Raw genomic sequence first — 25,240 nt, forward strand, 5'->3', positions numbered from 1 at the left:
GAACAGTACTGTTAGGGTTACCGCAGTGGTATATAATGCGAATGCATTTGATACTCTCTCTGTTATTTGATTTTGATATTCTCCTAACCATACCCACCATATTTCACAGAATAAAATGTAATTCTTCATTTGCATGACATGAACTCTTGTCCAGCTAAAAGTCTGTAATGGGTCCGCTGACTAAGAAACAGAGTATACTCCCTGCAAATACCTCTGTGAACGTTAACAGCTACAAAGTAACAGTAAAGCAAAGCGCATACAGAGAACGCCGAAAACGACAGCCCTGACAAATGTTACGGCAGCAGCGTCGCTGGCAGCGAGAGGGACCACGTGAATACCAATGCTCAAGGATGCAGTAATAGCAGCGCCAGCATCATAAGCCAGAAACATAAGCAGCGCTGCCCCTTCCGCCTTCCGCCTACGCTCAACTACTCGATTACTCGGCTGGCACTTGGCGTTTTAGCAGTCGCAGCGGAAATTCAGTTTAGTTTAGAATGTGGGCTTGAATAAGCCGGTTCTCTCCTTGTCGACAGCAACGAGCAATGTGGAAATAGAAAAAGATATTAAAGAATTAAAGCAAAAGCCAAGTTGAAGTTGGAAATTTAAAAATAATTATTATAAATAAATACATTTTAGGTGAAGTATTACTATTTGTAGTGAAATAATAAAGTCGAACTAAATTGCGCTTCACCAGAACAATAAGCAGCGAGTTGGCCGCTCTGTCAGTAAATACTCGTATAGTAGACGCGCCGTTAGAAATATGGTAAAAAACTAGTGAAGCAACGAAACTGATGGGAAAGTGGTGGCTAAGTGCAAATAAGCGATAAGTGGAGGACGTGACGCGCCGAGCCAAAATAGCGCCAGTGTAAGTCTGAGTGAAAATCGTGATACTGTTTGGTGTGCAGTGTGTACGACGTGCTTGTGTGTGTTTCTGCAGTTATCAGACCGGCGCGTTTTTATCGCTTTTCGTCTAGACAAAAAATTCCAAACAGCAGGGGCACATAAATTTTAATTAACAACTCTTCGTTCTTTCCGCGCCTAAGCTCAAGGTTTTCGTTTTTGTGAAAAACGGAACAAAGATCTGCCTCTGGGAAAACAGCGAAAGCAACGTTTCCATAAATTTCGAAATGTACGCACCAAAAGTCATTAGTTCTAAAGTATTTAACGCTTATTAAAAATGTAAATGTGCTTACATTTTATTTCACTGCTACTTTTGGTGTTTTGTGAGATTGTGCTTGCTTTTAATTTTTGCGCTTTTGCTTATTAATATTTACTTAAGTTGCGATTGCATTTTGAACTTTACCGTTACATTCCTTTTTACTAAAAATTTAAAGAAAATATAAATTTTCGCTTTACTTGTGTGCGTTTCCTCGGCACGTGCGGGCGCAAATCTTTACTTGTTTATTCTTTCCTCTGCGGCTGCTCATAACAATCGAACTTGTGACCGTGAAAGGGAACAATGTGCAATGTAGCTTTTGAATGTTTTCCTTTCTGCTTCTGATTCACCGGCTCTGTAAGTGCTGATGCTACCGGCATATTCGCTACGGTTTGTTGCATTCCTTTTTCGGCTTTCTTTTCCATTTCTGTGCTAAGCCGCAAGCTGAATGGCTTTTGACGACATGCTCTCATCTCCTCACTTTTGATAGACTTGTCTTTATTGTGTCAGAAGTTTTCTTTAAAACATACTTAAAATTTCAAAAATTTAATTTCTTGTATTTATTGTGCAGTGTCTCCCTCTCAACTGTGTCAAGAAGTTACTCATACGAGGTGTTGATTATTGACAACTTGCTTACTAGGTAAAATGGAGTTCCGATGTTGGTGAAATTTAAAGTCACTTCCGCGCAAATGAACACTTTTTTTAATGATTTGAGATTGTGTTCAAATTTCTTGAAAAAATTTGAAATGGTCACAATCTAATAAAGGTTTTGATTAATTATAAAAGAGTGGTAATTTTGTGTCAAACATTGTAAGTGGAAGATAATTCAACTAAAAAATTATATAATCACAATTAAGTTTATATCGGTGTACTAAACGAAGTTTTGTCAAATTCTTTGTCAAAAAGTGATTTATGTTGTTAATGTAAAATATTAGAATGGATAAATTAATTAGCAACCGGAGTAGTAGGATTTTGAATATCAATTTTAATTTTTAAAATTAAATATTTTAAACTTTTTATTGAGCATTTACAATTATGGAAAACATGACTTCCTTAACCAATCAAATTTAATGTAAAAGCAATAATAACCTTGCAACAATATGGAAAATTTTGCAGAGGTTTTAGCGCGAAAGATTATAACATTGTAGACACGTCACGTCGGTTGGAGCGCAGTAAATCAAAACCATTACTGTAAATGTAACATAAATAACATAACAACAACAACAATTTTCATGTTTACAGAAACAAAAGTAATTTTCTTTCCAAACTGAAATGAGCTCTAAAGTGGAGCGAGATTTTTATCTTAGTCAAAGAACCGGAGGCCGCAGCAAGCAGTTCTGAGTCATAGAAGCAAGCCTGCACCAAAAACGGAGGCAAAACAACAACAAATCATGACAAAATTACAAATTTTTCCCCGTAGTAGAACAAATATGTCATTGCAAATGAAAGAGGAGTGAAAACAACAAACTACAAGCGACAAAGTCTCTGCATTGAGGCCACAAGCGGCTTGTGAGATTTGGCATACATAAGCAACAGAAACAACTGCAGTGATTGCAATTAGAACAGCGACCGAAAGTAAAACAACGGCATAAACATGAAATTCCATTGGCAGTGACTTCAAAATAAAAACCCACTTTACTCATACACACACACAATGAGCGTTGACTTACATACATTCACATACGGACCTTTTTTGGCACACCCAAAACTGTGTGTGCCAAATGTCGCGACATCGCATGTACTCGCGTAAAACCGTTTTTGATGTACGATTACATGCGTAGAGTTTGTTGTTGTGTGGCATTGCGGCAGTAACAAGCAACCAATTGTAGGAGGAAAATAAGACTAAAAGAAAGCAAGGCAAGCAAACGGAAATGCGTACAAATGAACAACAACAACTACGAAAGAACCAAACTCAGCCAAATACACACAGACGTACAGATACTCTGCATCTTCGCAAAAGATGACCAAAGGCCCACAGCCCCAGGATCTTCATTTTCCATTCAATTTCGAACTCTATGTCAGCGGCAGTAGCTCCCGCATCGTTGCGCCCCTCCACACTCTTTTACTTGGACAGGCTAGCAAAGGCTTAAAACTGCGTTGTAATCCCTCTCTACTTAGCAGGTGCTCGGGAAATATTGTCTACAGCAAATATTTTCTTATGTCCTTGACATTTTCCAATTCATTTTGGGAACGTGCAACTTATGAGTCTACATGTTTGTGTGAGTGTTTCATTCTTTTTGTATGGTAAGAGTGTGTGTGATCGAGAAACATTAAAGCGAAAATGCTCATATTTATTAGAGGGTATGTGAGTTTCCCCTCTGGCTTATTTACTTATGTACCCTGTCAGAATCTTACGGTTTATGAACATGTGCATATAAAATTTGTGTAGGTGGAGATTTAGTGCCCACATGCAAGCAATACTCGGATGGTGGTCTGTAGCTTTATTTGGTGACTGCAAACCTCTAAAACGGAAGTAGCACATTGACTTCGCTCGGATCAGCAAAGAACAAAGTAGCAACAGATGATCTGGAAAATTTAGCTAATGTGCAAAGACGTTGTATTGGACAGAGATGAGAACATTTTATTTTTTTTCTTCTACTGAGACTTTTTGAAAATGGCTTGATGCTCAAGCACAATACGTTGCTATGAAAAATTCCTTGAAGAAAATTCTAAAATTTATCAAAACATTATAAAGTCAAGACTCTATATTTTATAATCATATCTGTCCCATCTGAATTTTCTTTTGGTAAGTAGCTGAGGTGACACATGATTACTTACTATTAAAATATTAACTCTGAAATGCAATTTTCTATCAATTTGTTTCAAAACTTTAACATCGTTTATATATTTCGCAAACTCTACTAATATGTAATAATATCCACTACATATGTCTCATTTTTGTTGCTATTGTTGACCAACGTTCATGCGTCAGTAACAATATGTTCACCATCCGCTCTTCCAACCACAGTTAAGTCAAAGGGTTAGGCGTCCCACCTGACAAATTTGTTTGTTATATCCACTCGACTGGAAAAAGGTCATTGCACAGAATTGCCCAACAGAATTTTGAAGGAATAATCAGCAACAAAAAAAAAAAAAATTGCGATGGCCACTAAAAGCAAAGCGTCAAAAGGGCCCAGAAACCTTCCGAAATAAGCTCACCTAACGAACAGACACACATACACAGCCACATAAATATAAATTCTAGAAATAGTAAGGCTAATTTCATCCTAAAAGTAAAAAATTTTTCTAAGATTATGCAGCAACGAGACGCAATAAGGAAATTGTAGTAAAGAAGAAATTGGTAGCAAAGAAAACAGTATGAATTCGCGGTAAACACTGTGCAGCTAATGTGCCATTGTTGTAACGTCGGCATTACAGTGATTGTACTTTTCACCTTTTCTCATTTCCATGCTAATGCTTCTGTGGCACGCGTAACTGTTGTCAGCTCAAAATATCCCACCTTTTTTAGCATGTATTCGCTTGTGTGCCATGTATTCGCTTGTGTTCGTTTTATTCTTCAAACTTCTGCCGAAGCTTTTGTTATTATTGCTACTGGCTATTGCCGCACTTACTAGCCGAGTGCCACAGTTCGCGTTGTCTCTGCTGCAATAATTGGTGCACTTCGTGGTTATTTATGTTGCATTTTAAAATAACGCCACATTTTCTGTGAGTTATTTTCTTTTTATTGTTACCGTTACACTGGAGTGGCATTGGTGTCACAGCCGCAACGGTGGCATAACCGCAAATGGAGCTGCAATAATGGAGGTGTTGAAACAATAAATGTGCTGCCGCAGCACTGCTCCGAAAGTCCATGCCCCAATTTTGAAGAATGGAAGTCAAAACATTTTGCCGGTTTCCTCACTAGTTTAAGTGGCCTGCTCATATACAGCTTTGAACAGATGGTTGTATGTACATATTTCCTGCATTTATTCAAACTCGGACGGCTGAGGCGCCAACATGTTTCCAAAAATTCGAGATTTGGCATAAAATGCAAGAATAGAACCAAATAATTGGGTAACTTTACTGACAATACCCAAGGTAGCGGTAGCGGATTTTAACAAGTGCTCTCGAGTATGCTGCATGGCACCTAGGAGAACACTCTCTCTTGTATGGACGACAACTAAGGTTTACTCAGGTAAGCACCGGTGTTTGGTTTTGCTGTTATTTTTGCTAAGTCAGCACTTGATAGCCAAAGAATTTAATTTTTCGTGCTGCCCGCCTATAGGGAATACTGTTGCCTGAATTAAATTTTGCTTATTTCAATTATTAAATCTGTCATGCTAAATTTTTTGATTTTCCAAAAATTACAAATAAGCTTGAAAGCTGTTCTTCAACCTTTTCGTAAATGCAGATATTAAACTTGTAGTTTTGTGTGTTGGGAAATTATCATTGGACTATGTTTATTGTGGCAGTTTTTAAACTTGGTCTATTTGCTATGTCTGAGCAAAGTTTTAAGTAAAATAAAAACATCATTAAAAGTATTGTGCAACATTTTTTTAAATTAACAGTAACCATTCAAGTGGCAAAACTTCTTATCTTATCTTAACAGAAGGTCTATTTACTTCATACACTGTTTCTGCACATTTTCTTGACAAAAAACTCCGCTTCGTTATGCGACTAAGCGGTATTGTGAATATACTTTGATATATTGAGTTATTTATTGCACAACAAAAATAAAATAATAATAAAAATAGTTGCCTTCATGTCGCCTACTCAGGCATAGCATTGTGATAGATATACAGAATAGTCTTTTTCATCCTCATATTGAAGTGCCAAATCAAAAGCGATAAATTGTTTCCGGCTAAAGGAAATCGCTTGTTTGACTGTAGATAAGACAATCATTTGCCGTGAAAAGTTAGAGGGAAGTGAAGAGCATTTTTTGCATATTTGCTTTTGATATATTTAGTTTTATTGTTTACAAGAGTAATAAGTAGGAATTTGATTTCGCTGATTTTTAGGCGAGAATTAAGTGTTTATTCGCCTTTAAGCTGGTTAATCAATTGATTTGAACTACATTTAAACAGAAAATTAAACAATTTTAGTAATTAAGTCAAATGTAATGAATAATGAAGAAAATGTATTCGCACATAATCGAAATCATAAAAAACGAGATTTTTAACCATCTGATATTCACTTCGCAATACTTACTACCAAGCTTTTATACAAAAGCTTTACTACTTTGAATACCTTCGCTAATTTACTTTTTTTTATATATCATTCCATGTATCATTTCCATGTATCATTTCAACTTATTTTAATAGTTCATATATCCAAATAAAAATTAAAAGGAGCAGACGATGATCCGCCAGGGTTATACTTGTATGTAGAAGGCCAAGCATTTATTGTTTTTATAGCAGCTTTTATTTTTATTAATTTACATATATATATATATTATATATACGTTTAATATATATAGATTCCTGTATATTCAAATCGGCAACAGTCAGAATTCAGTGCTCTTCGGTAACAAACGCCAAATAGTGTAAATATTTAATACCAAATATTCCTATATATGTTTCTTGATACTTTTTATGAGTTCCCATGTTCTTCGGTGACAAAATAAACAAAATATAATAAAGCAACTCAGTTGTTTGTCATCCTTCCACCCACTGTCTAATTTCAGTTTATTTCCTTGTTTCTTACTTAGTTTTACGAAGAAGACTGCCGACTAGTTGCACTTGGCACCATACTTGAACCAATTCATAACTACTTGATTTCACAATAGAGTAGCGGATATGCGCAGACGACTGTTATACTTTTAACTCACCTCTTAGATAAAAGCTCGCCACAACAAAAGCTTACACAAATGCGCATGTGTATGTGCTGAAAGTAATATCTATGTAACATAGCAAAATCTACTTATGCTATAGCTTCATATAGACGCAAAATCTGAATGTAAATTTGTGAAGCAAAAATAAGTCTGAACATGTGTAAATGTTTCAAGTTGTGTTAGTCGTTAACATGTAATTACGCCAATTAAAATATTTTATACAGTAGTTTGACTTTCTTATGAGAGTTGAGATTATTGAGCCAAAGGCTTTTAGATTATTTTATAAACAATGCATTTTCGCTGTTAAACATATTTATCTGCCAATGCGCATTAAGGTGTCTGTCATATACTGTTTAGTAAAGCAAATCAAACAACAAATTGGTAAGGGATTAAGCTCAATAATATTAAATTCCTATTTCCTTTACAGCTATATGAGATGAGTCACAGCGAAATACCCCGACGGTCGCGCTGCTGCCTTCGCCCACATGTAGTTACTACAAGGACGCAGTAATACTTACACGCAAAACGAACAAATACAACAATGGCAACGAAAAACAACAAATATGTTTTTTGATCTCAGGAAGTAAAAGAGTTGTCCGCGTTTAGAAGCAGTTTAGTAAGTAACCACGCACCTGAAAGCCGGCAACACTACGAAGTTTATTGGCACAAAAAATCAAAACAGCAGAAAAACCACAAACACCGTTAAGCGAGGTAAATGCCAAGGAAAAGAGAGTTTAAAAGTGCGAAACCGAAGTGTTAAACAGTCAAAACAGTTGAAAAAGGTTGTAAAAAGACAGAAGCGAAATGTGAACGACCGCAGGCGAAAAGCAAGCATTTGAGAAAAAGCAGACGAAAACACTCCAACCGACGCTTAAGTGCAATAACCGACAAAAGTAACAAAAACACGCCATTGCACGGCAACTAAACTGTAACAGCGCAACTGTAACATCAATAACACAATCAACAACAAAAATAATTGCACGAAGTAATATCGAGCTACAAACAATTCGTCGACTTCTATTCATACATACTAAAACTTATAAACTCCATGATAATCCAAAGCAGAGGGTCCAAACAAGTACAAAAATTGTTTTTAATATCTGAGGACTTTACGGACAATAAAAGCGCATAACATCGAAATAGTTTCAAATGATATAGAATAAATGGTTTTCTGGAAGAAAGATGCAATTGTCGGAGAGAAAAGAAAACAACTGCAACGGTAATTGAAGGATAAACGTCATGCAAGGAAAGCATCTCAGTCTACATTCAAAGTCATCACCACAAAACTTTCTAAATAGACGGGAATCTTCACGACCAACAACGCGTTTTAAAAATAACAAATTAAATAAATCAGCTTATAAAGAGAAGGTGTGTGCCGAGTCGTATAGAAATTAAATTTAAGAAGCAGCAAATGAACTTGTTTGTGGTCACAATGAATTTCCTGAAAGCAAGTAGCAACTACAACAACTCTCTCCGCTGTCAGCTGGTTGCTGCTGGGGCTTGAGTTTATAATTTCGTTAGCAGGTGAGACTTGAGTTTGATAACCGCATTCACCAACGTTATTAAATATATTCAACGAATTTGTTTATACTATTAATTATATACAGTTATTCTAGATATATGTGTGTAGTTGAAGAAGTGATGAGTAAAGTGCATAGTGTGTGTTGGATTATAAAAGTGAGGAATTTATTTCGGTATTCCCGACACTAGTGCCGTGTTGGAAACCCCTTAAGAATCACGAAAAGACCAAGAGGGAAACTAAGCACTTAGTTGCATATGCAACTAATATCTGAACGAGTGTGTAGCAAAATGTTTTGGAAGACCGACAATAGTGTTAATAAACATAATTCACAACTAGGCAGATATATTTACGGAACGTTAAGATATATTCATTATGACTGCGTCTTTCGTGGCCGCTGAGTAGTCTCCTACGGATTCATATATTCTTTACTTGGTAACCAGGGATCGCTTAAGGAAACCGAAACATCCCAAGAAAAATTTAAAGGCAAATTTCATAACAGAACCAACTAAAGATAATGAGGAAAGGTGAAAGCAAAAATATCTTAACAAAATTATGTGGTCTGGGGACAAATTTATTTTCTCTCTTCATCGAATAATTAAATATAAATAATATTATCTACCAAGGACAGCAACGAGGTACTGTTTAAAACTTTTAATTATCTTTTTAATGAAACAAATTAACATGTGACAAAGAATAATTATTATATGTATGTCCGTATTCCTGAGGGCTTACAAGATGTTGGTCTGCACACTGTTTCAAAACTCACAAGTGAGCTAAACATATTAAGTTTTACTCTGCACAGATGTCCAACAACAGTTTGCACTTACAATGAGTTGTGAGAACTAAATGTCCAGAGGGAATTTAGCCCACACAACACATGAAGACGCACCCTGTTAAATAAAATCAACGCAACGAGTATTGGGCTGCAACGGGAAAATCACGCCACTTTTAGCAACACACGCCATCCTAAAGCAACATGTTGCGACACAACAGTTACATCACGCCACTTCTAGCAACACACGCCATCCTAAGGCAACATGTTGCCACACAACAGTTAAATCACGCCACGCAAGCGACACAGCGAGTATTGGTCTGCAACGGGAAAATCACGCCACTTCTAGCAACACACGCCATCCTAAGCATCATGTTGCGAACGGGCGAGCAAGCAACACACGGCTTGGTGGAAAGCAAGCAGGCCGATCAGCAGGCATTCAGGATCGGACTGCGAAGGCGAGCACAACGTTGGCCGGATGATCGACTCAGGACCGTGAAGACGAGCACAACGCTGGACGGATGATTGAGGACAGGACCGTGAAGGCGAGCACAACGATTGGCGGGCTTTGAGGACAGGACTGCGAAGGCGAGCACAACGGAACTGGACACGGAAGGTAAGTCACCCCGAGACGCGTAGCACACTGGCAGGGTAGTATACGCGATAGTATACCAATTATCCAACGGGAGCGCGGAAAGGTAAGTGACGTTTCGTGCGGTAAGGAGTGAATGTCTCGCAGTGAGTCGATCCTCTGGCAGGCATTTCACTCCTTAACGTGGGAAGGCCGGAAGTCACGCGTGAAGTGGGTAGTGAGTCGATCCTCTGACCTGCTCCACGCTTGGCATCGCGGTCGCTGTCACTGCCCTCCGTAATTCCGCGTGATAGTGACGCGCTAACAAGTTACGAGAACCACTACCCTGTCGGGACGCCAGCAACGGGTGACGCTCCTATAACGCAGTTCCAGAGATCGTGAAGGGAAACTGTCGGAACGCCAGCAACGGGCGGCGCTCCTAAAACGCAGTCCCAGAGAGTGTGGAAGTGGAAACTGTCGGAACGCCAGCAACGGGCGGCGCTCCTAAAACGCAGCTCCAGAGAGTGTGAAGAAGGGGAAACTGTCGGAACGCCAGCAACGGGCGGCGCTCCTAAAACGCAGTTCCAGAGATTGTGGAAGTGGAAACTGTCGGAACGCCAGCAACGGGCGGCGCTCCTACAACGCAGTTCCAGAGATCGTGAAGGGAAACTGTCGGAACGCCAGCAACGGGCGGCGCTCCTAAAACGCAGTTCCAGAGAGTGTAGTAATAATATACAATAAAGTACGTGTGGTAGTGTGCAATTCTAAATAAAGAGCGATTTGTAAAGAGCCCCATAGTTTACAAATTTATTGTAACGAACCCTGGACACGGCGAGTATACCTCAGCAAATCAGAAGAAGCAGGGGCAGAAGAAAAGCTTCGTTACAATTGGCGCCCGAGCAGGGACTCGGCAAATCGTATAACATCAGGAAAATGACAGATCTTATGTGGTTGGACAACGTATCTAAGGAGCAACTAATCTCCTTCGCAGAGAATTTGGGCGTTGACCACATAGGCACCACGCGGGAAATTCGGAAGCGCATAACTGCACTGGCAGCCAAGGCGCACGAGGACTCCGAAATACAAGAGAAATTGTTAAAAATGGAAGCTGCATACAAAGGAAATGACTTCGCTTCACGAGACGAAGGCGATCAGAAGACACCACTTCCACCAGATCAAGGCAGAGGAACTGCGGACATTTTCGCAGAATCATCACGACGACTACCGCCACCAATAAGCATGCCGAATAGCGGCATGTCGATGCAACGGAGCCAGACGCTTACATTCGCACCTATCATCGACCAGGTGAGGAAGTGGTCCGTAAAGTACGACGGCGGGAGAGACCCATTAGCGTTCATCGAACGATTGGAAGAGCTTTCCGAAGTATACGTAATAGACACAGACCTTCTTCCAAGAACCATGCCCGAGTTACTGTGCGGTACCGCTCTCCAATGGTATCGCAACAACAACGAACATTGGAGGAGTTGGAGTACCTTCAAAAGGGATTTTTTGCGATTCTTCTTACCAGCACGCTACTTCGAACGCCTCGAAGACGACATACGGCAACGAAGACAACACGTGCGAGAAAAGTACAAAGACTACGTCCTCGCTATGCAGAACCTAATGAGACACGCTGGATATAATCAGGAGCAGCGGTTGGAAAGGATCTTCCGAAACAGCCACACCGATTACCTACTCTACATTCGGCGTCGAGATTTCGAGACACTAGCCGAACTTATCACGCTTGCAGAAGAATACGAGAGCATCCATGAAGGACATCGGAGAACTGTAGAGACGGCACGCCGCGAGATGACGAGACACATCATAGGTGGCCACGAGGTAAGAAATACATCACGGCCAGACCATCCACCCGTCCAGTCCGCATCAGCACGTTCGCAACAGCAGCACACGGTTTCTCAACACGATACTACGGTAAACGCGCATCACCAACAACCATCCACGAACCCAACCTTTATGCCTGGAAACACATGCAGGAGATGTGGCCAGGAAGGACACTACGCTAGGAGGTGCCGTAATCCCAGAAAGATATTTTGCTGGGAGTGTGGTCGAGCGGATGTGCTAACCAAAGAATGCTGCGGCCAACGACAGGGAAACGGCCGAGGGTTCCGCCAGGAGAAAGGCGCGGCGGACCCACAGAACTCAGCGCCGACACGCCAACAATTATGCATCAGGAACGCGGCCGGTTGTACGCCTTAATCAAGCTTGGCGGAGAACCGGCGGAAGCCGTCATCGACACCGGCGCCTCAAAAAGTTTCGTATCGTCACGACTTGCAGAACGTATGGACACGACCGGGAGTGGTAAGAAGGTTACCGTAGCCATGCAAATACAAATGGCCGACGGTACCACCAGCAAGATTTACGACGCCGTTGAAACCAACATCCAACTCGGACAGTCATCACTCCAAGCAGTGTTGCATGTTATGCCCGGTGCGATTGATGACGTCATACTCGGGTTAGATACACTGGGGAGTATGGGAGCTAAGATATCCTGCGGAGGTCATCAGGTAGTGCTGACAGCACCAGATGCGCAGCATACAGCGGCCTTCTACACCATGCCACCAGAAAAGGTAGGCAACGCAACGGCAACTACACCAAAGAGCCGACTACAAAAATCCAGTAGAACGAAGTGCAACAAAAGACGTAAACTAAAGTGCAGGAGGATTAATAGAGTCGAGCCTAGATCGACCATCAACGAGAGAAACGAAGCGGCCCGCATACGCGACTTCTTAGCAGAAGAGCTTCAAAAATTTGAAACCATGAGTGGAGTGACGACAGTGGCGGAGCATAAAATCACTATGACCGACAACCGCCCCATCAAGCAACGATATTTCCCACGAAATCCAGCGATGCAAGCGGTTATCAACAATGAAATCGATGAGCTGCTATCAAAGGGATGCATCGAGCCGTCTCACAGCCCACACAGCGCGCCGATTGTATTGGCCCGGAAGAAAAACGGTAAGTGGCGTCTATGCGTGGATTATCGGCAACTCAACGCCCGATCAGTACCCGACGCATACCCCTTACCTAGAATACAACACATATTGGACAAGTTACGACGAGCAAGGTATATTAGTAGTCTGGACCTCAAGAACGGCTACTGGCAGATACCTTTGGAGCAAGGCAGCCGCACATACACAGCCTTCACCGTTCCTGGGCGTGGCCTATTCCAATGGCGCGTCATGCCATTTGGCTTACACTCGGCACCTGCGACGTTCCAGAGGGTCCTCGACCAGGTCATAGGCCCAGAGATGGAACCACACGCCTTTGCCTACCTCGACGACATAATCGTGATAGGCTCTACATTCGAGGAACATATACAGAATCTACGCAAGGTACTGCAGAGACTACAGCAGGCCAACCTTCGTATCAACCCTGAGAAATGCGAGTTTTTTAAGAAGGAACTTCGGTATTTAGGTCACGTGATCAGTGACAAAGGCATCCACACCGACCCCGAGAAAGTAGCAGCAATCCAGGAGCTAAAGCCGCCAACTAACGTAAAAGAAGTACGCCAATATCTTGGGATAGCCTCCTGGTATCGCCGCTTTGTACCCGACTTCGCGACGATGAGCCAACCGCTCACCGCTTTATTAAAGAAAGGGAGACACTGGAGATGGGGAGCTGAACAACAAGAAGCGTTTGAAAGCATCAAGTGTAAGCTAACGGAGGCTCCGGTTCTCGCATGTCCGGATTTCAGCCAGACATTTACCTTGCAGACGGACGCTAGCAACATTGGCCTTGGTGCAGTGCTAACACAGAAACCAGAAGGAGGTGAACGCGTAATAGCTTACGCTAGCCGCAAACTGGATAAGGCGGAGACCAACTATTCGGCAACCGAAAAGGAGTGCCTCGCCATAGTCTGGGGTATCCGGAAAATGAGACCCTACCTAGAGGGATATAAATTCAAGGTGATAACGGATCACATGTCACTGAAGTGGCTGAATTCCATACAAAGTCCTTCTGGTCGTATAGCACGATGGGCTTTAGAATTACAGCAACATACTTTCGACATCGAGTATCGCAAAGGGAAACTCAACTTAGTAGCGGACGCACTGTCTCGTCAGCCGCTAGAGACCATACGACAAGCGACGACGGTGGCGCCACAATGCAACTGGTTGCGAAAACGAGCAGAGGAAGTACGCGCGAACCCCGAGAAGTACGCGGACTACATGGAAAAGGATGGCCAACTCTATCGCCACATTCCGTGTCGATCCCAGGATGAAGAGGCTGTACCCTGGAAGCTATGTGTGCCTAAACCCCTCCGCTTAAGAGTCCTGCAAGAGAACCACGATATACCTAGCGCCGGACATATGGGTATACGCCGGACAGTAGCCCGGGTGGCTAGCCGATATTACTGGCCAGGGATGTTTCGCGACATTAGCCGTTACGTACGCCAGTGTGAGTCTTGCCAGAAATACAAGGAAGGTCAGCAGAAACCAGCAGGAAAGATGCTTTCACAGGTGGCACAAGAACCGTTTGCCACAGTTTGCACTGACTTCATTGGACCCTTACCGCGATCCACGCATGGAAATACTATGAGAATAGTATTCTTCGACCGCTTCAGCAAGTGGGTAGAATTAGTACCCATGAGGCGCATTTAGAGAACGAATCCTCGCAAGATTTGGCGTCCCGAAGATTCTTATTTCGGACAACGGCGTGCAATTTACTAGTACGCTGTGGCAACACTACCTTAAGGAATTAGGGGTACGCCAGCAATTCACCGCACCCTACACCCCTCAAGAGAATCCCACGGAGCGAGCCAATCGGACAATTAAGCGAATTATTGCACAACTCAGTAAGGCCCGACACCAGCGATGGGATGATTTTCTCCCAGAGATCGAGCTCGCAGTGAATTCCAGCATTTCGGCATCCACGGGATATAGCCCAGCATTCCTCGTACAAGGACGAGAGCCGCGACTGCCAAAGGCACTCTTCGACGAAGTTAATATCGGCACCGGCATGACATCCACGACAGCTGAGGAAAAGTCCAATAGGATGCAGGAGACCTTCAAAATTGTTCGACAAAATATGGAGAGGGCGGCAACGGATCAAGCCCGGCATTATAACCTGAGACGCAGAAAATGGACCCCCGTGATCGGAGAACTAGTTCTCGCGAAAGAGCATCACCTCTCTAAAGCCACTGAGGGCTTCGCCGCAAAGTTAGCCCCGAAGTATGATGGGCCTTATCAAATTCTCAGGTATGCCTCACCAGTGATCGTAGAACTTCGAAAAGTTGACGGCGGAAAGGAGAAAACGGTGAACATCAGCGAATTGAAACCGTACCACATGGCTGTAACCGTTTAAAAAAAAAAAAAAAAATAATAATAATAATAATAATAAAAAAATTAAATAATAATAGAAAATATTTCAAGGAGTAAATTTGGTGACCAATCGAGACAGTTCATTCATTCAACCGCGAGCTGTCAGCAAGGCAAGACGTACCGGACACTTTTAAAGAAAGTAAATTTAAAATAAAGAAAATATGAATAACGACGAGAAGTGGCAGAACAGTTTGAAGCGGTTCCGTGAACGGATGGAGGAGGAGAAGGTGAAGATCCCCAGGACACAGGCACTGGAAGCAGCCAGCACCACAGGTACTAGAAGTGCTTGCTCAGCGCGTGCAGACGCTATGCACGCGGCGTCGCGACACCTAAAGCTGATACATGTGACAGCGACATTCGAGGCCAACGCTAACACCGCCAACGTATCCAAGGCCGTCAACACCACTACGCAGCTAACCGACCACAAACCCACTACAAGTGAAATGGATGCACGAACAACACAAGCCGCCATGAGACGCACTATCGCGGCCCACGTAGCCACAACGCCATGCATCGTCGGCCGAGTAGTTGTTCAGGAAATAGATGAACCAAATCAAGAAGAAGTCCACGGGAGTCCGACGAGTGGAAGAACACCAAGCGACAGCAGCAAGGCTAGTAGCGATACGTCTAGCTCAGATGATGCCACGGTACCGCGACAACCACCAGTGATCGAACTCTCCTCGGACCAGGAGAATACCGAACCTGAGAGGGATAGGGTGGAACTGACCTTCCCACCGGGACAAGGTGGAGTCTCCCTGTACCGAGCGGACTTACTCTCCCTAGAAGATGGATCCTGGCTAACGGACACCGTGATCGACGCCTGGGCAAAGTACCTGGAGACCGAATTTGGACCGAAAGGCACGATACTCAGCCCCTTTGTTGTCTGGCAGTTGAACCAACCAGGGGGACGAGAAGAAAATTTCCGCCGCATTCACCGCTGGATCCGAAACATAGACATCTTCGGACAGCGTGTAGTCCTAGCACCACACAACGTCGCTCATCACTGGTATGTGCTCGCCCTATCGAATCGCGAGCTTACGCACCACATGACCGACACAGTGTGTTGTCAACCACACCAGTTATGGACGGTAGATTCCTGGACGAGGGGTAAGGTCACCCATGCAACCACGGCCTGGCGCGAATTCCTCCAGTGGGAATATAAGGAGAGGTACGGCCAGGAAAAACTCGATTTCCGGGAACTCCTGTTAGAGGTGCCACAACAGGAAAATACGGACGATTGCGGCATTTACGTGCTGGAGACAATGGAACGAGTCATGCGCTATATAGGACAAGGTGAAGGAGCGCCCGGATGCATCTCCGAGCCTTTCACAGCGGAGATGGCAGCGAAGAAGCGGGCTCACATGTTAGCTACCTTCAGACATCATCAAGACGCAAAGACGACCAATGACGCAGAGGTAACAAGCACACCAACTTTAGCACCACCACCCGCGGAACAGCTTCCCCCAGAAGGTATAAAAGTACCCATCAACGACGCACTCGGAACAGGACTTGAGGCCTTCCCAGAAATCGCCGAAAGAGTCAGGAGGAGTCTCATAGACCTCACGACCGGCACAGGAAAGCACCGGCTGAAGTTTAGTACCACCAGATATCAAGTGGCTATGTATCGGTGGGGCGTACACATACGGAGGAAGCCAACATCAATAAAAACAGCTGCAAAACCCAACTAAAGAAGGAAGATACCCAGGAAAGATTACAAGTTATAACGTGAATTAATTGAATTTTAGTCTGTACTTAAAGTAAGAAAAAAAAAAAAAAAAAAAAAAAAAAAACTAGTTTATAAGTCTATGGAATTGAAAAAAAAATAATTGTATTAGAACGTAAAGATTATACAAGAATTAAAAGCAAGTTAAAGCAGAAAAAAAAAAAAAGGGGAAAAAAAAAAAAAAAAGAAAACAAAAGATATATATAAAAGAAAAATTTGTAATATAATTTAAGACTTGAATTTAAGAAATATTGTAACTTAGATTAACTTTTGCATCTAACCTGATGCAAAACTCACCGAAGTGGGGGGGGAGTGTGAGAACTAAATGTCCAGAGGGAATTTAGCCCACACAACACATGAAGACGCACCCTGTTAAATAAAATCAACGCAACGAGTGTTGGGCTGCAACGGGAAAATCACGCCACTTTTAGCAACACACGCCATCCTAAAGCAACATGTTGCGACACAACAGTTACATCACGCCACTTCTAGCAACACACGCCATCCTAAGGCAACATGTTGCCACACAACAGTTAAATCACGCCACGCAAGCGACACAGCGAGTATTGGTCTGCAACGGGAAAATCACGCCACTTCTAGCAACACACGCCATCCTAAGCATCATGTTGCGAACGGGCGAGCAAGCAACACACGGCTTGGTGGAAAGCAAGCAGGCCGATCAGCAGGCATTCAGGATCGGACTGCGAAGGCGAGCACAACGTTGGCCGGATGATCGACTCAGGACCGTGAAGACGAGCACAACGCTGGACGGATGATTGAGGACAGGACCGTGAAGGCGAGCACAACGATTGGCGGGCTTTGAGGACAGGACTGCGAAGGCGAGCACAACGGAACTGGACACGGAAGGTAAGTCACCCCGAGACGCGTAGCACACTGGCAGGGTAGTATACGCGATAGTATACCAATTATCCAACGGGAGCGCGGAAAGGTAAGTGACGTTTCGTGCGGTAAGGAGTGAATGTCTCGCAGTGAGTCGATCCTCTGGCAGGCATTTCACTCCTTAACGTGGGAAGGCCGGAAGTCACGCGTGAAGTGGGTAGTGAGTCGATCCTCTGACCTGCTCCACGCTTGGCATCGCGGTCGCTGTCACTGCCCTCCGTAATTCCGCGTGATAGTGACGCGCTAACAAGTTACGAGAACCACTACCCTGTCGGGACGCCAGCAACGGGTGACGCTCCTATAACGCAGTTCCAGAGATCGTGAAGGGAAACTGTCGGAACGCCAGCAACGGGCGGCGCTCCTAAAACGCAGTCCCAGAGAGTGTGGAAGTGGAAACTGTCGGAACGCCAGCAACGGGCGGCGCTCCTAAAACGCAGCTCCAGAGAGTGTGAAGAAGGGGAAACTGTCGGAACGCCAGCAACGGGCGGCGCTCCTAAAACGCAGTTCCAGAGATTGTGGAAGTGGAAACTGTCGGAACGCCAGCAACGGGCGGCGCTCCTACAACGCAGTTCCAGAGATCGTGAAGGGAAACTGTCGGAACGCCAGCAACGGGCGGCGCTCCTAAAACGCAGTTCCAGAGAGTGTAGTAATAATATACAATAAAGTACGTGTGGTAGTGTGCAATTCTAAATAAAGAGCGATTTGTAAAGAGCCCCATAGTTTACAAATTTATTGTAACGAACCCTGGACACGGCGAGTATACCTCAGCAAATCAGAAGAAGCAGGGGCAGAAGAAAAGCTTCGTTACAGAGTTTGTAGCTTTTTTTAATGCAGCCATACACCTATACTACATTTAGTTGTGTGTGTTCGTGTTTTGTTGAAATTACGAAAAGCTTTGCTACTGCTGTTGTCCAGGTATGCTCAAGATTTTATGGCGGATAGTAACATTTCCTAAATTATGGATACTTATGTGGTTTAACAGGCAGAGCGTTAAGCTCAAGTGTTGCAATTCCATACGATTGCCTCAAGAGAAAGATGATATGATGTCCTTTCATGTCAACAAGTAACGGAATGGTCTGTGTGTCACATAAAATGCAAAGAGAACACATACTTAAAGCCGCAGCTATAACTGCTTATATCCAGAATTATATTAAAAATTTATTGACATAAAAAGAAAATTACACCAACATACAAGTGCAGCTTAAGTTATAGTTTCATGTTATATAAACCAGGAATGTGTATATGTTTATTTGGTTTGTATTTAAAGTTCTCATTCGCAAACTTAAGCAAGAATAATTTAGCGCAACAATTGAATTTAGATAACTCTCTACTCTCTTTAGGAGCTTCAATCAAAGACAAGATCATTGCAGCAGAATCGCCTTTGTTGATATATGTAGCTGTAAAAAACTCCTTTAGGTGGTTCAGTAATGTCGAGCATCCAAACCACCGAGTTGTTTGTTGTTTCTTCTCAAATCTCGTGAATTATATTCGCAAATATTCTTGAACATATGTATGAAGTAATTTAAATAGTTATTGCAAGGATTACATTTTCTGCGTAAAAAGTTCACAGAATAACAAATTCGCTCTTAATTGCGTGTTGTTGATATTGCTTTAAAGCTATAACTGCGTAAAATGCTCCCGATGTAGCCACCTGGTTACTTGCGTTATTTATATAAATTTGAGAAGTGTAAGTGCGTGTTTTGTTCGTAAAAGTTATAATTTCATATGTGCGACATTCTGTTATTACATGCGTTACTGCACTTCCGCATTTGCAACACGACGCCAACAACAGAAGAAGCACAGCAATAACAACATGAGCTAAGTAGACTTCTCTGCATGAGAGTTGTTATTATTCCGCTTGAGTGGCCTACAATGTCGCTACCACAAACCCACAAATTTTCTATTCTTCCAAATGAGTGTTCTGTGCGCTTCTGCCTACTTCATAAACATACATACATATGTATATCTCAATTGTCTAGGGGGAGTGAACTTCTTAGGCCACTTAACCACTTGTGCTTTCAAGGGTTGCCACTTGTCTCATTCAACGTAACGCTTCTTTCTTTTGAGTTGTCGCTCTCAAAAGTCTTTGTTGCTTTGTTGTGGCTTGTTTGTAGCTGCTTTAACACTGCTTGTAAAGACACAAATGTGTATTAGTAAAAGTCCATGAATATTAATTTTCAGCTTTAAAACGGCACTTAGGTCGTTATAATTAGCCTCTTTGGGCAGTCAGCTCTTTTACTTAAATTGCGGCTTTTCGTGTGATTTTTAATCTTATTTTAATTGCATTATTCCTAAGCTTCTGGCTTTAAATTTTGTTTTAATATGATTTTCAATTATTAGTGTACAAAATAAAAATTTAAATGAAAATTTATAGAAAATGTATATGTGTGGCTAATTAGCTCTTAAAAGAACAATAACATTAACATCAACAACAAAGTATAATTAACCAGTGGTCATAAGTAATCGGACAAAGTGTTATGCATGCCACATCCACATGTCTAATAAGAGAAATCACTCAAAGCGTAGTTTCTTTTACTGCTAAAAAGTATTTATGTAAAGATTATAATTTGCAAAAATTTAATAAAGGATAAAGTTGTAAGAAAAGTATTGATCATAATCGATAAATAAGCAGACGTGTTCATGAATCGAATGTGTAACGCATAGAACCGCTTCTGCATCGAAAGAGGCGTGGAAGCGATTATCCAATCCATTTTCAATAGTTGATGGAATGAAGTGTCATCGTGTGAGATCCTGTGTGGTATGGTCGTGTATGGTGTGATTGTGAGTGGTGTTCTCAGGCGTGGTGTATTTTATGAGGGCATCTAAATACTCACTACATATCCCAATAATTTGCTACCAGACTTTCTGTGAATATAAAAACCCAGATTTATGTGCATTTGAGATTTGCATTCTAAAGGCGCCATTCACTCGTGCGCAGGTACGCCATTCGCCATAGCTTGATCCAGCTAACCATTTCAATAGGGGAAATAAATACCATATATACATAACTGTATTCACCCACAACATATTTCCCAAGCGTATTGATGGCTCCTGCACAATGGCAAAAGCAAACGCAATCGCGGTCGATTTGAATCGGGTGATTTATTTGATAGCGGTGAACTGAGAGGGGCATTTTGCAAGGGGGCAAGTGTAGTCCGAACCACATGTGTGTAATCATAGACAAAAATAGCCCTCTTTCGACAGTTTAAGTGAGCAATAAAAGCTACAGAGGCAGCAACTATTGCAAATCACCGCTCTGATAGCGATGTGTGTGTGAGGCAGTGCGTCAGTTTATGGTGAAATTGGGCATGGCAAATATGTGTTTAAAATTTGAATTGCAAATGAAAAGAGCTTTGTCGTAGCTTATAAATGGCTACTGTGGTTCTTATTGTGGTTAAAACTCTTAAAGTTTTATTTCCACTACATTAACTAGAGTTAGTGCTTTAAGCACTTACGCATTTTCGAATTATTATTGAAAATGTTTCCATTAGCCATCCTGACCGCCTTTAGAGCAGCAACTATAATTTTAGCCATACAAATTTTTACATGAGACAGCGGCAAGGGCCTAAACCTTATGGGACGTGGTTAAATTTGAATTAATATTTATTCTCTGATTTTCCCTGATCCTTCCGGTTAAACAATTATATTTTTAACAAAATTATGAATCCTTCTTATCCATGGTATAAAGACTATGTGAATATATGTATTGGATGTAATAACGAAATTCCAATTTTAAATATGAAATTATACAGTTATTCATCATGGATGCATGATAATGCTCTATAAAATACAAAATAATGCTACATTATAGAACAATTAAATTTAAACTGCATATTGTTTTCTTGCATAGCATACATTTAAAATGTGCCGGCAGAAAATCGACGTCTAGCCTGATTAACAAGCTAAGTAGGAACAACAATAAAAATAATTACCCCTCAAATAGAAAGAACAAACAGAAGCAGCCGCAGTAACCGTTGCCTTGCTATGTTGACATAGCTTACGGAAGACAAGAATATAATTTGTGTACAAACAATGGATGGCGTGGAGAAGCCTCAGCGCAGTTAACTCTGTGGTCGTCTACAATATCGGCTACCGGCAAAGCGTTATCCTATTTTTTCAGGTATTATCCTCAATCTAAAGTTCTCTCTCCGAGCTTTTGCCTTTTTTGTTAACAACGTCCTCCTTTGGTCTTTTTAAGTTTGCTGAATAAAATATATACACATGTAAGCGCGGCAATGTGCACGATTCTATTTTTATACAAACTATAAATTTGTTGAAGAAAATGTTAATTTTTGGATTTTTTAGTTGGATTACAAGATACAATTATGTTAATACCAATATTAATTAGAATATGTTAGTTAATGTGAATCTATTAAAATTTTCTAATTACAAAATACCAACAACATGCAAGCACATACTAGCGTACGAGTTTAATAGAAGCGCTTCTGACATTCAACAAACTTTTGTCATTGTCCAAACAAAAACATACTATTCAACAACATTGCTGCTCGATAGGCTCATCGCAGCTACATTCATTCATACATATGATATATATTTATATAGTTTATATAAATATGGTTCAACTGTCTGTTTATTCCTTGTGGACATTGGTCGACTGTTCCCTGTCATTTTGACTTCGATTTTTAGTCATATTGCACGTTTTTGCCAATAACGGTCAATTTAACCGTTGGTCTATTCCCTCGAATATCTTCATTTCCATTGCGTTTAGCCCGAAATTGCCCATTTCTGTCACTAAGTTGAGCATTTGTTGGAAATTTCATTTAATTCCATTTCGTAATAACTGTTGTAGCCGCCTGTCCCACAGTGAAAATTCCATTTGCTCGAACGGCTGTCAATTAAAATGTCAATGTAGAGCAGATTGATGGCGCTGCAGTCGCAACACCGGCATTTCACCGATATCAAAACGATGGAATTGGTGCCCGAGGGAAGAAATAAATTCGAAAAACCAAAAAATATGTGTGGATGAGGGGATGGAAGGCAAAATAGTAGTCATAACTGGATTTACAAATATTCTCTGCTTCATTGTAGAGTTAAATAGCAGAACTCACATTTACACAATTTCTCTTTCGCCTGAGTTTTCTCATGTACTGTGAGTAGTTGTCAACTGTGTTGTAACAGCAACAAAAAATATTTTTTCTTTAATATCGTTGAATTTTGCAATATTTGCATGAACACATATGTTTCCAATTTGTTTTTATTTTTGATGAGTTTAAATTAATATGCCAAGTTCTTAGGCGCAATGTTACTCATACGCCTCCGCCCACAGTTTATAGTTTTAACAATTGAAAAATAGAAGACTTAATAGTTTGACACCAATTATTAAGCGAGCCGTGAGGGTAAATACGAATGTATGCCATTAATATATGATGTTATTTATACGTATGTACTAATTGTATATATTCATACCTGCCCAATGCGCCCATCGTCTACGAAGCGATATCACTTTCATTTATAATTCATATTTTCTTTCTTATATTATATAAGATGATATTACCTACCACCCCCACAATTACATTTATATCTTACAACTTTCTACATTTGTTGAATATTTTTTTCATATTCACCGAACAATTTCACATCACACATTCACATTTGTACAAAAGGTAACGTAAATAAACCAACAAACAAGCTATGATGTGCATATCCATTGTTAGGAAGGATTTCTGATAGGACTTTAAATATTATCAAAAGTTCGTTCGTTCGTGGTTGGCAGTTGGCAGAGTTCCATTTATATTTCAGCATGAATACTATGATTGGTTTAAATTCAACTTGCATTTAAGGAGTGGCAAGATTTCAATCTCTTTTTATGTGAACCAAATCGCACACAAGTATATCCAGTTTTAGCTAGATCTCTGGTCTATTTACTTTAACCATATATTGGGTAGCATTTGAGGCTAAGAGAAGAATCGAACCAAAAAATAGATTCACTACCGAAGCGAATGACATAAAAACTTATTGAAGCAAAGACCCTTAAAAACAGAAACCGCACTAAACAAAAAATTCCACAAAAAAATTATATTTAAAGTAGGAAAAATACCATAAATGCTCTAAAACAATACGACTCCATGACAACAACAAATTTTGAGTATTACAAAAAAGTAAAAACAGATGACACAGAAATGAAAACAATAAGTAAGTACAACACGAGAACAGCAATGCAGCTCCTTATGCCCCAAAAATAAACGTAACGACGAAGCAGGCGCAAATACGAAGTGAAGCAATTCACCAGAAAGGATTATGCAAACCAAACGTAAAAAAAAATAAGCGATACAAAAAGGACTGCGCACTAACAGACAGAGAATAAACATGATTTCCTGTTAGTTGACAAGGAAGATGTCACATAAGTAAGGTACATCCTTTGTATCTTTGCTAAAAACAAGCAAACTCACTTGAGCTTCACAGTTGGCGACAAGTTGGTTGAGGCAGTATGGGTCAACGCAATATATCGCATAATTTTTAAAAGTATTTCAACCATTTATGCTTTACATGCAAAATATTGTTGTATGTGTAATGCATGAGGAGTGAAGAGGGACAATCAAGGTAAGTACATAGGTTATACATGAAGAATAGTACTTCGGGCTTTGCCTGTGTTTGATTGCTGTTTTGCTCGGTGTAACCAGTTTAAATGTATACTTTTACTGACATTACTAATCCTATGTCAATTACATTTAAAGTTAAGTCTTCTGAATTTACAATTATAATAGACAAACCTACATAAAATTATATATACACGAGTATCTATGTACGAGTATAATTCATTTTATTAGCAGGCTGGCATTTGCAATTGCTGAGCTCGATATGGAAAGATTTATGTCTGTTGCTTAGTGGCGGGAAAAAAAGTGATTTTTGTAAAAGTTCGATTTCATTAAAAAGTTAGTATACGCAGTCCCCCATAGGAGGAAAAATGAAGTAGGAACAGTAATCAAAAAAGAAGGGCTTTATTTATTATCAAATAAAATTTAACTTTGTATTTATTTACATAACAATTCTTAGTAGTACTTGTATTAACATCGTCGCTTGTCGGCATCATACTGGCTATTAATCACATCGTAGACGAAAAGGAAATTCCTCAACCATTGTGTGCTTCCTCACTAACAGCACGCTTAGAAAAAAGACGAAACAAATTACTTCAACACACCTCGGCATCAAACAGCTACGTGTAATTTATTTTTTCGTATTCATATACGCCTCTTGACCTTTCGTGGTTGTAATTCGCCGGAATTCGCTCTCTAAACGCCAAGCAATGAAGATGAATATCTAAAATTAAAGTCACTATGAGCAAAGCTTCCGAGACTAATGACAGACACTAGGTTCGCCCAAGACAGAAAAATCAACAAAGTACCACAAGTAGAGGGAGCGTGTGTGTGAGTCAACGAAGCAGAAGTTAAAAACATGTTTTTATAGAAGTTATTTTTGAGGGTGGTTGTGTGCGAAACAAATTTATTTGTCGTACATTTATTTCCACT

The 25,240-nt window shown here is 41.0% G+C and overlaps 1 protein-coding gene across 9 annotated transcripts in view; it reads left to right on the forward strand.

Moving 5' to 3' along the window:
* The first annotated feature begins 502 nt into the window (after nt 1–502).
* Nucleotides 503–25,240, forward strand: part of LOC106627087 (uncharacterized) — a 41,783-nt gene continuing 17,045 nt past the window's right edge. For 4 of the 9 annotated variants that reach the window (XR_011396362.1, XR_011396360.1, XR_011396364.1 and 1 more), the window contains exons 1-2: nt 503–865; nt 7,354–8,450. Coding sequence is in view for 3 of the 9 variants with exons in the window: in XM_070109505.1 (XP_069965606.1) it covers nt 10,725–12,008 (1,284 nt within the window). In the remaining 6 variants the exon portion in view is untranslated. Of the gene's footprint in view, nt 866–4,709; nt 5,292–7,353; nt 8,451–8,533; nt 12,686–21,603; nt 23,001–25,240 lie in introns of those variants that run through there. The other 5 variants (XM_070109505.1, XR_011396363.1, XM_070109504.1 and 2 more) reach the window with 5 other exon arrangements.

This window comes from Bactrocera oleae, chromosome 5 (genome assembly GCF_042242935.1).
Source record: "Bactrocera oleae isolate idBacOlea1 chromosome 5, idBacOlea1, whole genome shotgun sequence".
NCBI classification, from domain to species: Eukaryota; Metazoa; Arthropoda; class Insecta; order Diptera; family Tephritidae; genus Bactrocera; species Bactrocera oleae.